This window comes from Drosophila eugracilis, unplaced genomic scaffold, assembly GCF_018153835.1.
Source record: "Drosophila eugracilis isolate 14026-0451.02 unplaced genomic scaffold, ASM1815383v1 contig_340, whole genome shotgun sequence".
Classification (NCBI taxonomy): Eukaryota; Metazoa; Arthropoda; class Insecta; order Diptera; family Drosophilidae; genus Drosophila; species Drosophila eugracilis.
The window spans coordinates 201,742-218,946 of record NW_024573195.1 but is presented as its reverse complement, the minus strand read 5'-3'; the positions used below and the strand labels follow the sequence as shown (position 1 = coordinate 218,946).

Below are 17,205 nucleotides of genomic sequence, written 5' to 3'. Positions count from 1 at the left end.
GTATCTAAAACCAATGGGGAAAAAATTCGTCACAGTTCCATTTCAACCGTTTCCGAATCGACATTAAATAACTAATTATAATTTGATGTACATATGTAGGGTTTTTAGAAATATAGCATCACTTTAGTTTAATCATTCTATCGCACACAAAAAGGAACTTGTTATTTAGATACCTCGTTTATAATCAGAACGAATATTCAGATAACAACGTGTTAACTCCTTTCAAAAAGACTATCTGATCCCAAGTACTTGAGGCTGCCCAAATATATATTGGCATTTGTTGGATTAACTTACTATTAGAGTGTATTAATACAATGGCAGATCATTTCGCTTCAGATTTGGCTCTTGTTATTATTGCTCAAATAGCTCAAACCATTGGTTACAGCAGCACACTGAGTGCACCCTTAGAGCTACTGCAAGATATAATGCATAAGTTCACGCAGGAGTTTTCCCGTGACCTCCATGGCCATATGGAGCACGGTAGGTGAATCTTCTTGTCAGAATCGTAGATTTCTGTTTCTATTTACGAAAGTCAAAATATTTAAAAATAAAATTATTTAAAATTTAATTAATAAGTCCATTTACTAAAACATAAAGTGAATAAAATCTTCACGAAGAGGAATCTGTCAAATTATATTAAGCGGATGGCCATTTTATATAAATAATATATATTGAATATTTATTTTAGCAAATCGGACCCAGCCGAATCTTAAGGATGCACGGCTCAGTATAAAAAATCTTAACATAAATATTCAAGAGCTTTTGGATTACATTGGGAATGTCGAGCCAGTAGGATTTGCCAGAGATGTAGCCCAGTTTCCTATCAAAAAAGCCGTAAATATGAACTTCCTCAAACCTGGAAGCGCCGAAACCCTTACTCGACCGGTGTACATATTTGAGTATTTGCCACCTATGCAGGACCCTGAGCCTCTGGAAATTCAAACCGATACTCAAAAAGAATTTACACAAAAACGAGAATTTGTGTCAAAGCCTGACGTTGATGCCACAAGTTGTGGGGGCAAACTGCCCTCCAATCACGTCGATTCTATTTCTTCAATCGCTTTGGTTAGTTTTCCTTCGAATTCCCCTGACTTGGATATTGGTCGATCAGTCCGCGAAATGAGCAGCGTGGTAATGACAACAGGCGGTTTTATAAGTCCAGCTATTGAAGGAAAACTTCCAGAAGCTTTTATACCGGATATAATTGGTACGACATAGCCTTATGACTTTCTAAAAGATTTTCATTTATTCCGTATTTTTAGAAAAATATAGAGGTCTAAATGCACCACCTCCTTCGTCAATTGTTGTCATGCCGTTAGAAAATTCTAAAAAATTTGAAGCAAATGAAAAAAAAACAGAAATAATTTCACGAAAAATAATACCGAAGCCCCCTCAATTTTTAGAAGCCAACAAATTTAACCAAAATGTTGGATTATTGTCAAATGATAATGCTAATGATAAAAATCCGACAACTACAATATCAAAAAAAATTAAAAAACACAAAGAAGATGTTTTACGTGAGCCCGGTCAAAAAGGTAAATTCAATAATATAGCTAAATCTCATGAAAAGTCTCAGCGAAGAGCTTTAAAAATGTATCATAAACTTGCAAGGAACCAAAATGACCTTTTAAGTAGTGAAATGCTGCAACTGAAAAAATCTAAAAAACGAGTCAATCGGGTATACAGCTCATCCGAAGCAAATAAAATACATTCAGAAAAGATGCTAAAGAAGCAAGTCAAATACAAACAGAAAAGTCTGCAGTTGGAACTTGTCGATAAAAATTACTCTAGTCATCAAAGTACGATAGGCTTTAATTTTGAAGAAAACATAAATACAGAAGATTTAAATCCTGCTGATATCCACACAGAGGCGCCCTTAGTTATAAGGGAAATTGAAAGTAATTCCCAAAGTTCAATTTTTCCAGTACAGACAATGGATCAATCACAAGTCCCATTGCCAGAAAGAAGTAAGTTGGACATCTTTAAGAAAATTTCTAAACCACGTAGCCACCGTCAAGATGATGGATTAATTTCTGTACCTCCTGGAATAGATGTACGTGTATTTGGAAGCAATACTACACCATTAATTAGTCTTCCATCTGGGACCACTATAACACCTGCACCTTCACTAGGGTTGAATGTAGAGAACAAAAGCATTTCTAATATGAAAATGAACCTTTTTGGTACGCTGGATTACAATCAACTTTCACCTGAAGTCGGCGTTAAAAAGCAAATAATTGATTCAGTAAAGCCAAAGAAGCGAGGTCGCAAACCTGGTGGTAAAAATCTTGTGAAAAATGTAAACTGTACATCGCATTCTTCAATTGAATCGAGTAAAAATGAAAAGTCAACTAATGTAATCCCACTCCCTCTAGCTTCCAGTTCGCTGCAAAAATCCCAACATTTCTTAGCCGCCCCTATACCAACAGAGCCTCTTAACCTGTGCAACACAGAACTTGCCTCAAACGAATCATTTCCCAGTTCTGACGCAAAGTATAAAAGGGAGAGAAAAAAGTGCAAATCAAAATATGATACCATCTTAACAGAAAATATAAATATATGCAGCACCAAGGTGAATTCTCCTGAAAGAACATCATCCACACTAACTACTTTAAATGCTCCAAAACAAAAGAAAGATTTACCAGACTCATTTATGGCAATATCTAGCGCTATACCAAATACCGCATTGTATCCTGGCAATCAAACTGGAATGGTTCCTTTGCTTCCATTGTTGCACTTTCCGCCACGGCCAGGCCTAATTCCTTCAGGGCCAGGTCTTTTCCCTCCAGTATCCGGTCTGGTAGGCTTTGGAAATAATAATAACAGAGTCGGCATACCACCGTTCATAGCGTTTTCGGGCTCAGATGGATCTGTTACTGACATTGTTAGATGCCAACAAATTGCAAATTCCACTGGTACGTCAAATTAATACCATTTTATTGTAATTATTGTTTTTATTAATAACAACAAGAATGTAAACCTCATTATTAATTTTCGAATATTGAGCAAAGATCAACAAATTTGATATCATCTTAATAAATTTATAAAATGGGATGAAAATGCTTATACTAGAAAGCAAGGTGAGGATTTTATACATTTAGCTCTCACTGAACTCATATTAGCATTACTTATCTGGCAATGGAAAGTATTTAACATAAATTATGAACTACGATCCGAAGTAACAAATGTTTTTTTTTTATTTAAAGTTAAATAATTCTTGTTTATTAGTTAACTTCAAAAAGGGTGTATTTTATATATATATATTGATATTGTTATTGGTATTGGTATATTGGAACATTATTTTTTTCAAAATGAGTGCTCTTATCAATAGACAAAAAAAGTAGATTACCCAAATGATTTAATTTAGTTGATTTTGAGTTTATAGATGTAAAATATTAGAGAAATTTAAAAAAAATATTTAAAATAATCCGTGCAAAAATGCTTAAGGGGTTGAAAAATGCATATCTTCAAAAACGTTCTGTATTATATCTATTGAAATATTTTGCTAAACGGTTTATTTTATGGAAGATTCATGATTTCTTAGTTTGAATATAGTCGATGTCAAAAATATTTAAATCTTTGTGCTGAGACTAGTTGTTATAAGGCACACCAAATAGGCATCATTTTTCTTACGAAATATAAAATGATCGATAATTTATTCAGATACAAGAAGGAACTCTCTAGTCGAGTGCCGCGTCTATAGGACGCCCATTATGCTGAGATAAACGTGCGATGGGTAGGAGCCTCGGAAATGTTTCCTTCTACCTTTTACATACTTTGCAACGAATACACTTCTACTATACTCTTTGCAACGAATACCCTTCTACTCTACATGCAACGCGTGTAAAAGTAACAACAACAATAATCCGCATCGACTTTAATACAGTAATGACAAGATATAGCCAGGGTATAATAAATTAAATTAAGCTTTAAAACGGGAGGTATAGGAGAATAGAAGAGATGTTTGTAAAATTTATGTTTTTTAGATATCCAGCCAAGCCTGTTGTAGCGCCTGCAGACCGAGGAAAACTATTAACGTTCTTTACGAACTACAAGAGATACAAAGAGATTAAGCATGAAGATTTTTGAGGTCCATACGCAACCCAAGCTTATTTCAGCATCCTGCAACGCACACTCTAACGCCCACAAATCGCGAAAAACTAAAATCTCTGAAATCTCAGGAATTATTAGAGCTAGAAAGTTGAAATTAAGTATGTATAATCCTTAGATGCCAGCTCATCTTATGCTGGTACCATTATCCGGCCACACCCACCAAGCTCAATAGACGGTTTTCGTATTTTCTAAAATCTCGGAAACTATAAGAGCTAGAAAGTTGTGCTTAAGAAAACGTATTTAAGAGATGCCATTTCAACTTGCCCCTAGTTTTCATCCTGCCACGCCCACTTTAACGCCCACAAACTGCGGGACCTTGTATATATATTTGTCAATATCTATCGATTTACAAAAGATTTTTTAAATCGGAATATTATTTAGCCATTTATGAAGAAATGTAGAATATAAGGCCTCACATGGGTAGTGACGTTATCCTCATTTAGTCAAGATGATTTTTCTGACAAATGGTGGCGCTTTGTGAATTTCAGAACGGGCATCTTATAACGTTTATTTTTAACATTTTTTTGTTAAAGGAAACCGAAACACTGTAAACTAAATAGATTATTAATTGGCTGTTTAAAGTTGTTAAGGTAAATTTTAAACCTCTATTTTAATTATATTTTTTTCAAGATATTGCTACTGATCAAATGCAAAGGGGCCCTTCGACAGATCGAAACTATTGCAACGTTGCTCCATTAGTACCCGACTCAATGAAATTGGATGACTGTAAGTTTCAAGATAAAACTATAAAATCTGATTATTAACTTCTTTAAAATTTAGGTAAACCACAAACTTCTGGCAATACCGAATTGGGAAATGCTTTTGCGAAGGCTTCTCCTAAATTTAAGGCTAAACGTGCATTAGCACAGGCTTCTGGAAATTTCGGTGATCCAATTGAGGTCTCAGATGATTCAGACGAGTCAATACAAAATAAAAAGTCGGTTAAAAAAAAATCGCCATTTCCATCTCCAAACCGCATTGCATCGAAGTCGATACATTCACATTCCTCGTCGTTTGGGCATTCAATATCTAAGTGTGAAGACAAGACTGTTGTGGATTTAAGAAATATTTTGACGGTAACCTCTAACGAATCGAATGAAAAATTTAAGAAGTCGGTTAAACTAAGCATTCCTGATGTGAAGACCATAATCAACACAGCTTCTACACCTTCTACATTTCCGCAATTCAACTTGCCAAATTTTACAGGAGGTGATAAGTTTAGTTTAGCCGGAGGGGCAGATCTTATCCCTTTGTCTAGAATAGATTGTGGCTCGGCATATTCATCCCACAAAGTGCCATCTAGTAGCTTGGCAGGTGGTGCGACATCAGGTTTAAACTCCATTTTACCAAATCATATAACTATTTCAGAAGAACAACAATTTTTACCGCCCTATTCGAATTATGAAGACATTACTATTACACCAACTGATACATTGTCATTAGATCTCAAAGCGCGAAAACATCATAAAAAGCTTAAGAAGCTAAAAGAAGGAAAAGTTAAAAAAAAAAAAAACAAGAAAGATAAGTCAAAGAGAAAAGATCGCATGGGAGTAACGTCTTGTACGACCGACAAGAAAATAAGAGGCCTCGATAAAAGACAAAAAAAGGAGAGGAAAAAGGATAAGGATAAACAGGTTAGTCATATTTTCATTACTTTAAAATAATGTGGTTTTAGATGAGTTTTTTTAACAAAATTTGGAAATAAGAGATTATTTTTCTTTGAAGTTAGACACAAAATATTTACTTATTGCTACATGGTCAAATTGCTTTAATGACTTCTAAGTAAATACAAACCTTTAGTAACTCACAATAAATGTCGATATGTACATGGAATGGTTTTGACATCATTACAATGTTAAAATTATTTTCAAAGGTTTACCTTTTTACATGAGCTAAGAAATAAAATTGAGTCGCTGTGAAAGCGCTGTAAAAGTTAAATCACATTCTAGTTTTGTTGTCAATTTTTTTAATTATCTTTTTAGATATTAATCCATGTACCAGATGAATCAGACGAATTTTCCGTTGAGCCTTTGATTGATAGCCTTGAAGTTGACTCTACTCAAAATGAATTCGTGGGTACAACTGTACAGAGTTCAAGTCCAATGCCAAAGAGACAACCGCTAATTGCCACTTTTCCAATATCTCCAAAGGTACAACACTCTCCAAGTCAAATACCAAAAATAACACTAAAACTTAGTGGCAAATCTACGTATCCGACTTCTGAAGATGAAAAAGAAGCGCCGGATGCCGGAAAAGCAAATCAGCAAAATATACTTCCTGCAGAAATCAAAGACCGCCAGCGGAATAATTCTCCGGAACTAGCACGCTTTTCTCCATTGGTCACCGGGCCCCCAAAGACAAAACAATGTACGTAAGGTACTTATTCGATTATTACAGATACTTTATTAAATAACTATATCTATTCTAGCTGAAACACATTTATTAGGTATACCAAGTACAGGGTCGATTCTACTCAACAATTATGATAATTCAGCACCATTTATACCAGTGACTTCCCAAATATCTGCGCGGACAATGCAGATACCTATAAGTCAATCCTCATTAAATTCAGTAGGTTGGCAGCACAGCACTAATAACAGTACCGCTGCTTCATCCACTCTTTCAGCCAGTTCTGTTTTGTTACCACAGCAATTAAGGTTAATACCTAATACGGTTATGGCTAGCTTTCCATCTGTAATTGCTGAGAGTGCAGGGACTGCAACAATAAGTGACTCATTAAATTCACCCATATGTATCTCAGCTGAAAATTCCTACGTTGCTGAAAAAAGTCGTCCATCATCTTATGTTGACGCCGATGGTAACCGTATATGGATTTGCCCTGCTTGCGGGAAGGTAGACGATGGCTCTGCAATGATTGGATGTGATGGCTGTGATGCTTGGTACCATTGGTAAATAGCAGCCAAACTTACCTTCAATAAATTTACTTTCAATATAATTTTATTTTAGGATTTGTGTAGGCATTACTTTTGCTCCTAAGGACAATGACGACTGGTTTTGTCGCGTTTGTGTCACAAAAAAAGGAGTCCATGAACCTGAAAAGAAAAAGAGACGAAACAAAAAAAAGTGACTTATAATTACAGGAAATAGCTTTATTTAAAACATATAAACTCAGCATTATTGTGTTTTTTTATATATCACCAAGGCTGACCATAAAGGGTGTCTTGGTTTTATATAACAAGTTATTGCCTTAATAAAATTGATTTCCATATACTTACTTAAAAAAGCAAGACGCAACGTTTCTTAACTGTCGGTGACGTCACTGTCCATAACGTTAGCCTTATAGCTCAAAACTTCGAATTTTTAACAACTCCATTCTTAATAAAAAGGCATACGCAATCGATCCAAGCTATTTTTGAGCTACTCACAGTCCTGTAAAGTGTTGGCGTGGCAACAGTTTTTAATAAATTGCACTGCACTTATAAAACGTTGAAGCGCCTCAGTCCCATTTTTAATACTAGGTTGCCCATCTATCTCAAAGTTTCGCGAAAGCATTATAAAGCTTCCATTATACAAAATTTCTCTGCTTATATTGCTATTTAGGTTATTGTTAAATTTTATATTTTATTTAATTTTATTTATAAATAAAAGATAACAAGTCAGTGCAGCTACCATAAAAAACAAAAATTAACACTGTTATCGCGCTATAAGATAAGATTTTTAAATAATAATTATAAAAGCAAAAATTGATCCCCGGAATAATTCAGGAAAAATTAGTCAGAAAAGAATGATGTTTAATATAACCCATATTCCACAATAAATTGTGAAAAATTGTTCTGATTTTAAAATTTTCGAGGAAATCGATAGGTATTGACAAAAAAGATGCAGTGAAACCAAGACAGTTAGAGTAACCAAAGTTTTCCGCGGTTTATGGGCTTGGCCGACTGATAAAACCACTGCTGCGCTGATCTTAAGATGTTGCATGCTTAATGCTTTATGCCATTCCTACAAAAAGCCCCAACGGTTTTTCTCACTTGGTGGGAGCAACAATGGGCGTGGCCGGAAAGTGTCACCACCTTAAGATGTACATCTCAAGAATATACATTCTTAACTTTCTATCTCTTATAGTTCCTGAGATCTCAGCGATTGTAGTTTTTCGTGTTTTGTGGCATCTATTATTCAATAAACAAAAATTAAAAAGAAACTATAAAACGAAATTTTCAATATGACTGCACATTTTTTTCTGAGAGAAGCGTGCTCTTATAATTATTCCAAAATGTATAACCACCTATTTCATTTTTATAGTATTATTAAACCTCATCCCTTGAATATTATACAGAGATTGCGCTGGTGGTGGCACATTTTAAAGTTATTATTTGTTTGGTATTTTCGATTAAAAAATTATTAATTACATTAAACAAATTTTTAAAGTCATTTAAGCCAAAGTGGCATATACGTAACATATTTTTTATATTCAACTTTGCTACTGTGAAGCTCCATTGGTATTGCCTACCGGCATATTGACTTCTTGGACACGACTTTGTGTATATGACTGCGCTGATACAACATTTGGATTGGATGCTTCTGACACTTCTGCTGAAGCTGTAGAGTCTTTTTGGTTACTGCTATTGCTAGTTGAATCACTATTTGCACTGCTATTGCTGTTCAGTGCCATTCGCTGCATCTGTCGAATCACTGTAGCCGCGTAGTAGGCTTGCTAAAAAAATACAATTTTGTTAGTGATTTTAATATATAATAAGTTCAACAAAGTACCTTCCAACGGGATTTTGCGAAATTTTTCTTCAATTGCTCTGACACGGTCCCATGAATGTTTTTGTTGCTGGCCTCATTTCCTGAAATCCTAGTTTGAGAGGGCATAAAGGTTTCAACATATTTGTATACCCGTTACACAAAGAGAAAAAACCTGACCAATTTTTCAAAAAATTTTCAAGATGTATATATGGTTTACTCAACAGATGGCGTTATTTATTATATATTGCTTTGATGGTAGTCGGAATTTACTTTAAAATTACTTTGGTCGCGTCTCTTGAATATTGCTATTCTCTTGTACTATCTTATATTAAAAATGTCTAAGAACTAAGAACTTACCAAGCATGGGCCAGAGCTTGCTTGCATGTATATCGGTTCTCTACTGCTACACACATTAAGTTTTTAATAAAGTGCTTGGCCGACTCGCTTATTTCGTCCCAATAGGGTGAATCGAACTCAAATTCTCCTATGATTAGAAAAAGGTATTGTATTATATTGTAATAAATTTTAAAATGGAAATGGAAGTAATAAAAGAATACAAAGGCAATCGACATGTAATTTCTTTTTAATGGGAATAAAACAGTTTTTGTTTTTCAAAACTATGAATATGATTATATATATTCAATTAGGGCCGCACCTAAGATGAGCTGTTTGTCAATCACGACAAATAATTATTTAATCTCAATTTTCATAGCTGAATAATGATTAAATGTATGTTTTGCCGTGAGCGATACTTAAACAGTCAACAAATATATATGTATTTTTTTTTATTATTATTAAAAAAAAACACTCGAGTTTCTTTTTTACTACTAGCCTCAGCCTTCAGCTCAAAGGTGACAGCCGCTCTTTTTAAATAAATTCAAAGCATAGCGTAAATCTTTTGAACATTGTTAATCGCTGCAGGGGTTAAATGTATGAGCATCGGTTTACCGAAGTTAACTCGCTTTATTTCTTTGGCACCTTTTAAAATCTGAGCGAAAAGATTTGCATCATTTTCATCATAAAACGGAGGATAGCCACATAAAAGAATGTATGATATTACTCCAATACTCCACACATCTACGGCTTTTCCATATGGTTTTTGTGCGAGGACCTCAGGAGCAACATATCCCGGAGTTCCACATGCTGTTGCCATAATTCCAGAATCCTCCATTTTAGATAAGCCAAAATCGCTAATCATTATTTTGCTATCATCGTCAGGACTGTAGTACAGTAAGTTTTCCGGCTGTAAATATTGGGTTTTATTATTTGGTCTACATCATTGTCACTTATCATTTGGGCGAAGTATTTAGTGATAAAAGTTGTAAGTTAGCACCGTTAGAAAATCAAATATTTAACAAATTTACTGTTTAACTAATAAATATTTAAAATTTTATTTAAAAGGAGAGATATGCTGTAGTCAAGTCCAAGTCAAGTACAAATATAATTTCTAAGTTTGTACTAGAACAATATTAACTTACTGCTAGAAACAAAATTTACATAATTTTTTTTTAATCGTGATAAAAAAATTCTATTAAAAAAGTTTTTTTTGTTAAAATTAACGCAATACAAAATTATTACGCTTACATGATCAGTTGAAACAAATACAAATAATTGGCAAGTTAAAAACAGCTCTGTTCACTTCTTTGAATTTTTTTTGTTTGACTATGTAATAAAATAGAGTATTCTGGCGCCAAAAAATTTATGAGTGGTTAGTTTTGCACTGAAACAAAATGCACAAAGCGCAAAAATAAGTTTTGTTGATAGAATGGCTCAAATTTTGTCAAGAATGGCTCGTAGCGTTCCGCACTTCAGTTCTAGCAAAATTAATAAATATACAAAAACGCTTTAGTCGAGTGCCGCGACTATAAGATACCCGTTAATGTTTTACACAATTGTAAAATATTTATATTGCTAGTTGAAATGGACAAAGCGCCACCTTTTGTCAAAAAAGGATGTTCACTAAATGATTGTGACGTCACTGTGAGGCCTTATAACCTAAATTTCTTTAAAAATATCGAAATATTGTTCTGATTTGAATAATCTTTGGTAAATCGATAGATATTGACATTGACATTGAAAAAATGTTATACAAGGTCGAACGAAGACATTCATTATAATATTTTGGACGCCACGGTAGAGCTGTAAACAATTCTACCTTTTGAGAATAGATTCTTTTCGATTCAATTCTTGAAAAGATCGATTAAATCGATTTAAAATCGAAAAATAAATTTTTTTTAATGAAAAAGGCACTTTTTGCTTAAAAATGGTAAAGAAAACACCGATTTTACAGTTGCAGCAAAAGTAAAATTCGTTAAAAAAAATTGTTTGAGATCAATGTTTCTGGTTATTTATTTAAAACCCATGGATTTTTATTTGTGATATAAGCTTGTCTACGTTTTTGGTTTTCAAGGACGCTTTGTGGTTGGAGACTATGCATCCAGCGCGGACAAAAATCTACATTATTTATTTGAAAAACGAACATAGTTATCAATCTCTCTTTATTCCTCAACACCAACACACACTTATTCTGGAAGTGGGTAATATTTATTAGTTTTCTTGAGTTATATTACTTTAAAATAATTTCTTCGCTTACTTAATTTTTTTTTAGGTGAGCAAATTTGTCAATGCATCGATTCCCTAAAAAATCGATTTTTTCGCTTACCAAAAAGATCGATTAAATCGATTTAAAAGTCGAATTGTTTACTCTTCTTTACTGTTGTTTACACTCTAGTGCATGGCCGGATATGACCTTGGGTGTGGCGTTATAATGGTATAACCATAAGATGGGATTTTAGTTTTTTGCAATTTGTGGGAGAGATCTCAGCGTTCATATGGACAGACAGATATGGCTTCATCGAGTCGGTTATTGATCCTAATCAAGGATATATATACCTTATAGGGTCGGAAACGCATCCTTCTACCAATTACTTATTTTTCAACGAATCTAGTATACCCTTTTACTCTACGAGTTGCAGTTGGCACAGTTGGCAACGGAATGAAGCGGAAAGGGGAAAATTAAAAACAGTTTGTTTAATATCGACGCGAGCGCTCAAAGCTTATGGGCTAGCAAGCCCATATGCTCCGAGCATTTACAAAAACAAATGACCATAGGCGTTGAGCACCCATGCTCTACACTCTCGTGTCCAAGTTCACCGTAGCGAATGGGACACTTTAAGGATTTATAACATTGACGGTTATAAATTGATTGGTGGCTTTACCTTAAGATCGCGATGAACAACACCTTGCTCATGCATATAATCAACCGCTTCTAGAATCTGCCTTATGAGATGAGAAGCATCTTTTTCAGTGTAAGATCCTTTTTCCACTATACGATCAAAGAGTTCACCACCAGTAACCCTGTTGATTAAAAAAAGTCAACATTCAACCTTAATGTACCATAAAAAGATTTGTAAATTAGATTGACATACAACTCCATAACAAGGTACACCTTCGACTTATCCTCATACGTTTCCAAGAGTTGCACTATATTTGGATGAGTTAACCTGAAAGTAAAGTTATAAAAACTTCATATCACGGTTTATAATAAATAAAAGAAATTATATATTTGGTTCATCCCTATTGAGATATTTCCCAAATTATTTCAGCAAACCTTTGAGTAAATAAACAAATAAAGTAAATGCAGATTTACTCCTTTTTTAAAAAATGTATGTGAATGTAGCCTAAATAATTACTGTTCTGTAACTAATTTATACATATATGCGCGTGCATATTTAGTTCAAAATGGGATCAGGATATGAACTCACCGCGTTCCTTTCGGACATTTGCCATCGTAATGATTTGCACTGAACCTGAACATGAAAAGAAAGTAAATTAAAAAAACAACAATAAAAAGTTTGTAAAAAATGCATATAATTAAAATTGGTAACATAAAAAAAAATGTTTTCATGCATGATTTAAACAGTAACCCCACTTTTGCTTTCTCTAGTATTGTTAATTTTGGTTTTAAAAAATCCTTTATTTTTGATAATAACTTTAAAATTTTTTTTTTTTAATTACTTAACTTATGTTAAATTGTTAAAAAAAAAAATTAGAAGAAAAAACTATTTTTTTTTTTGCTATAAATGCGCAGCAATCACTATAACCCTTAACAGCGGACAGACTACTTACAAATGAAGAAAACACAGACTTTTTAATACGCGCTCAGATCAGAAAAAAATGCATACAAAAGTAATCCGTAAATTCATTTTATTATTGCAATGAAGGGAAAAACTTCAATGCTTCCTATTGAAATGTCTAGGAGCTGCGATTTCTCGGAACTATACAAAAGTAGCTTGGAGCAACGAAAGATTTCATCTTATATTTGACTTTAAAGAAGTTGTGTTTTTAATAAGAAATCATAGATTCCCAAAATTTAATTATTAACCAAATTATTAATCAAACAATATTATGTTAAATTTCCAAACAAAAAAAATTGACAGATAATACAGTTAAAATATCTTATATGAACAATAACGCTATAAAATTAACAAATTAAATTTTTTTTTAAAATATAATGAATATCGTAAAAATGGAAGAAATTAAACAGGTTATAAAAATAAATTTGTAATTTATGTGACACCATTTTAATAATTATGACGCGGAATTTATTATACAAATCTAGTAAATTCTAAGTATAATAGAATATCAAAAGAAAGGTAAAATTAAACATCTCATAAAAATTGTTAAATTTTTGGAGACCGTTTATGACGCGCGCTGAATTTTATGAATTCAGTACCAAATTGAGTTCATAAAGTTTTCGAAACCAAAGGAGTTGACATATTTTACTAAATTCTTATTCTATTCCTTGCCTTTTGTTATGTAAGATATATCTCTAATATAATATATTTCTACACAAAGTCATTTAAAAATAATTCACCAGAAGCAAGATTTGAATTTTGTCAAAATATTTATCTTACACTAGTAAGATATTAGCTATGATTCATATTCTAAATAAAATACTGCATATTAGTCTTATAAACAGGAAAAAAACACTATAGTCGAGTGGCGGGATTATCAGATACCCGTTACTTAGTTAACCAATTTTAAAATAATAATGTTGCTACATATACCCTTTTACTCTACGACTACCGTACGAACGCTAAGATCTCGAAAACTATTAGAGAAACAATGGTCCGTACGCAGCGCAAGTTTATCTCAGCATGCTGCCATTAAGCATGCAGTTTCTAATGATGCACCCAATGGGTATTATTTTTTCTCTTTCTGGACACGCCCAAAAAACGCAGAAAACCAAAAACGCTAAGATCTCACTGTAAGAGTTAGAAAGTTAGAGTTAAGATGGTGCCACCACAGTTCGCCGTAACATTTTCATACGCCCACGCCCACTATTACGCCCCCTAACAGCGAAATATGATAGCAGCATTCTTGACGAATGCTGAGATATCGGTAACTATACGTGATAGCAGGTAGGGACGAAGCACGAAGTTAGGAAAGATATACGTATTATAGATAATCGACCTTAGTTCGAGGTAATTTTTCTTGCGGTCACGCCCACTTAATGTCCACAAGCCGCGGAAAATTGTGTCGTCCATAATATTAAAATTTACGTCTTCGTTTGTCATTACATTTTTAGTTAATATCTATCGATTAACCAAATCATTTTCAAATGGGTCTCACAAGGACACTAACATCGCCTTAATTTATTTAACATTCTTTTTCTGATAAAAGGTCAATTCCGCTTCGTCAATTTCCGATGGCAAAATGAATATTTAAAAATTTGATATAACAGTAACGGAAATCGTGGCACTCGACTATAGTGTTTCTTCTTGTTTATAACTTAATTTATGAGTAGTAAATTTAAACTAAAATTTTTGTTGGACTTACCTTCTCAAAACACGTATTTCATTCTCTAGAGATTCTTCTTTGCCTTTGAGAGCTTTCTTGTCGATAATTTTCACAGCAAAGTGATCTCCAGGAGAATCTTTGCTTTCAGCTAGGCGTACTTCTGAAAAAGCTCCACTTTTTATGCAATCGGAAGAGGTTAATCATATGCTTTTTGAGGTGTATTTATTTACTACGTACGTCCCCAGAAGTCCGTGTAGATTGTATTTCTCTTCGATCGACACTTGTTTATTAAGATCCTTTATGTCCTTTCCTTTGGCTTTTTTGCCGGAATCCTTCTTACCAAATAACGGCATTTTCAGCGAAGCTAGTATTTGTGTTTTTTTTTTTATTTCGGAAAGCGTCAAAATACGCAAATATTGCGCATAGTTATTATTGTTGGTTCAGTTCTAGCCAGACTTCTCACAAATTTCTAAAAAAATATTTTAATAACAACTCTTATCAACAAAGCCACACATATACATATATATGTAGCTGGACACTAAACATTAAGGTTGTTTTTGCTTAGATTTAATTCAACTAATGAGATCTGATGTTAAAGGTCACTATTACCCTACAAAAAAATCGAGGATATGTAACTACTTTACAATAATGCACATTTATAATAAAAGAAAACATTGAAAAGACAACGATTATTTTAAGTAAATGCATTTAGTGTTAAACTGCATATTGTTTCAAAAAATTTTTTATTTAAAATAAAAAATACGTTATTAACGTATTCGTCTAGTTTATGTTTACACTTGTATGGTTGAACACCTTATTTTCTTTTACTTTATTACATACGCATGTACATATGTATATACATACGAATGTTTGAGTTTAATATCACCTACACAAATATTCACATATACGATGAAATTCCGAAGTTAATTTTTAGGTTTACTTATTCCGTGCATATATTTGAGCGATGTATAGTAATGCTGATTATTTTTAAGAGCCTCAAAGTTAGAAATTACAATTGCTTTTAGTATTGATTTATTGATTTTATTCAGGCGCTGGCGCAACCATTCCAGCAGTGCAGCCCAATCAGCTTGTTTCATTTACCTCTTTTATTCTCAGCAGTTGTGCACAATTTGTTGTTTAAAATTTTTTTTTTGGTTCGCAAATAATTTTTGATTTTACCTAAAAGTCCCTGTACATATATAGATATGTACAAATACGGAATTATTCCTCTTCCGCTAAAAACATCTACATAAATTTATTCTTCACAAGTTGGCAACACTTTACAACACCGCGTTGTAAACTATAAAAATCAAACTTTTGTATGTGTCATGTTAACATAACAGAATGCAATTAGTAACATAAAATGATAAACCTTCATATGATACGCACATACACATATTCCTATTCTTATTTTCATTTTCTCTGTTAAATGACAGTAATGTGAAAAACTTATACAAAAAGTTATATACTTTTATAGACAATTCTTTTTAGTCGAATATCAACAATAATAATAAAGACGTCGCGAGTCGCGACTATAAGATAACCGTTACCCTGTTAATCGGATTTTATTATGCTAGCTAGAAAAATAACCATGTACCATTTTCTATCGCCATCTGGCGGTTATAATCGAAATTTTTTATTATATTATGAATCAAAAATTCGATTTGAAAAATATTTTAACCTTAAATTTTTGTACGCTTGGAAAAAATATCTTCACATCACAAAACTTACAGAATCTAAACAAATACTTTGAAACAAAAAACTGAATATGGAATATTTGAATCGATTGATACAAGGTAGTTTCATGATTTTGACGTCCACTAGGGAATCGGGCTTAAAAAGACTTCATTATTGCGAAAAATTTTTACAACCAAATGTATAATAATATTCTGTGCATTTGTTACAGTAAGTAACTGTTACTGTTTCTACATGTTCCAACAGTTATGGAACGGTGGAATGCTAATAATCCAATAAAATGTAATAAAAATAGCTATTTATAATTTGGTTATGGTGTGTCGGGAGTGTCTTTAAAATGATGCTGATGCCTAAAAACAGATAAATATAATCTGAAATAAATAATTTACATATGTTTGTACATACACATGTGTATTGTAAGTTTTTTTTTCATAATAAATCTTCATATAAAATAATTAAAAGAAGTAAAAAGCTAGACAACCATAATAAATCTTCATATAAAATAATTAAAAGAAGTAAAAAGCAAGACAACCATAAAGTTACCGTCGCCATCCTTAGGACATATGCATATTAATTATTTTTACATTTAACATTTTTTACCAGATTATTTTGTTAAATTTTCAATATAAAGAACACGGCATAAACAGACATTAATGTAGGGTTGTCGAATATTTTTAAAATATCGTATCGATGATATTTTTTTTTATCAAAAAATATGATGATAATATTTTTAAAAATCGCCGAAAAATATCGATATATTTGATATTTTTGATATTTTCTAATGAAAAATTTTTTTTTGCATAATACAAAATAAACAAGTTTTATAAATTTATAAATTTTTTAATTATTATTTTAACTAAAGCAAATTTAACACTAAGCCCAATT

General features: G+C 32.6%; 2 protein-coding genes across 8 annotated transcripts; one reads left to right on the top strand and one right to left on the bottom strand.

The window, feature by feature from the left end:
* The first annotated feature begins 84 nt into the window (after positions 1-84).
* LOC108102367 (transcription initiation factor TFIID subunit 3) lies at positions 85-7,361 on the top strand. 4 transcript variants are annotated; one of them, XM_041818512.1, is made up of 9 exons: positions 85-480; positions 689-1,207; positions 1,263-1,967; positions 2,052-2,915; positions 4,744-4,839; positions 4,894-5,747; positions 6,096-6,480; positions 6,542-7,022; positions 7,081-7,361. In XM_041818512.1, the coding sequence occupies exons 1-9, from the start codon at positions 315-317 to the stop codon at positions 7,199-7,201; spliced, it is 4,191 nt and encodes a 1,396-aa protein (XP_041674446.1). In that variant the 5' UTR covers positions 85-314; the 3' UTR covers positions 7,202-7,361. The 4 variants fall into 4 exon arrangements, with proteins under 4 accessions (XP_041674446.1, XP_017062771.2, XP_041674445.1 ...); XM_017207282.2 differs by having other exon boundaries at positions 1,263-2,915; positions 6,096-6,185; positions 6,264-6,480; XM_041818511.1 differs by having other exon boundaries at positions 1,263-2,915; positions 6,096-6,197; positions 6,264-6,480.
* Positions 7,362-8,419: 1,058 nt separating this feature from the next.
* Positions 8,420-15,910, bottom strand: LOC108102368 (calcium/calmodulin-dependent protein kinase type 1). 4 transcript variants are annotated; one of them, XM_017207284.2, is made up of 10 exons: positions 15,727-15,910; positions 14,863-15,094; positions 14,665-14,799; positions 12,588-12,632; positions 12,252-12,326; positions 12,042-12,180; positions 9,802-10,066; positions 9,181-9,307; positions 8,845-8,932; positions 8,420-8,788 (listed from the first exon to the last, which is right to left on the bottom strand). In XM_017207284.2, exons 2-10 carry the CDS (start codon positions 14,976-14,978, stop codon positions 8,555-8,557), a joined length of 1,224 nt encoding a protein of 407 aa, XP_017062773.1. In that variant the 5' UTR covers positions 14,979-15,094; positions 15,727-15,910; the 3' UTR covers positions 8,420-8,554. The 4 variants fall into 4 exon arrangements, 3 of the variants coding, with proteins under 3 accessions (XP_017062773.1, XP_017062772.1, XP_017062775.1); XM_017207283.2 differs by lacking the exon at positions 15,727-15,910 and adding an exon at positions 15,516-15,701; XM_017207286.2 differs by lacking the exons at positions 12,588-12,632; positions 15,727-15,910 and adding an exon at positions 15,516-15,701.
* Between the last annotated feature and the right edge of the window lie 1,295 nt (positions 15,911-17,205).

What these genes read in the sequence shown, in the direction of transcription:
- LOC108102367 (XM_041818510.1), top strand. Translation starts at nt 315, where the DNA reads ATGGCAGATCATTTCGCTTCAGATTTGGCTCTTGTTATTATTGCTCAA. An exon ending in AAAAGGATAAGGATAAACAG is followed by an intron (nt 5,748 to 6,095) that starts GTTAGTCATATT and finishes TTATCTTTTTAG; the next exon opens with ATATTAATCCATGTACCAGA. An exon ending in GCCCCCAAAGACAAAACAAT is followed by an intron (nt 6,481 to 6,541) that starts GTACGTAAGGTA and finishes TATCTATTCTAG; the next exon opens with CTGAAACACATTTATTAGGT.
- LOC108102368 (XM_017207284.2), bottom strand. Translation starts at nt 14,978, where the DNA reads ATGCCGTTATTTGGTAAGAAGGATTCCGGCAAAAAAGCCAAAGGAAAG. An exon ending in GAAATACGTGTTTTGAGAAG is followed by an intron (nt 12,633 to 14,664) that starts GTAAGTCCAACA and finishes TTTCATGTTCAG; the next exon opens with GTTCAGTGCAAATCATTACG. An exon ending in TCGCAAAATCCCGTTGGAAG is followed by an intron (nt 8,789 to 8,844) that starts GTACTTTGTTGA and finishes GTATTTTTTTAG; the next exon opens with CAAGCCTACTACGCGGCTAC.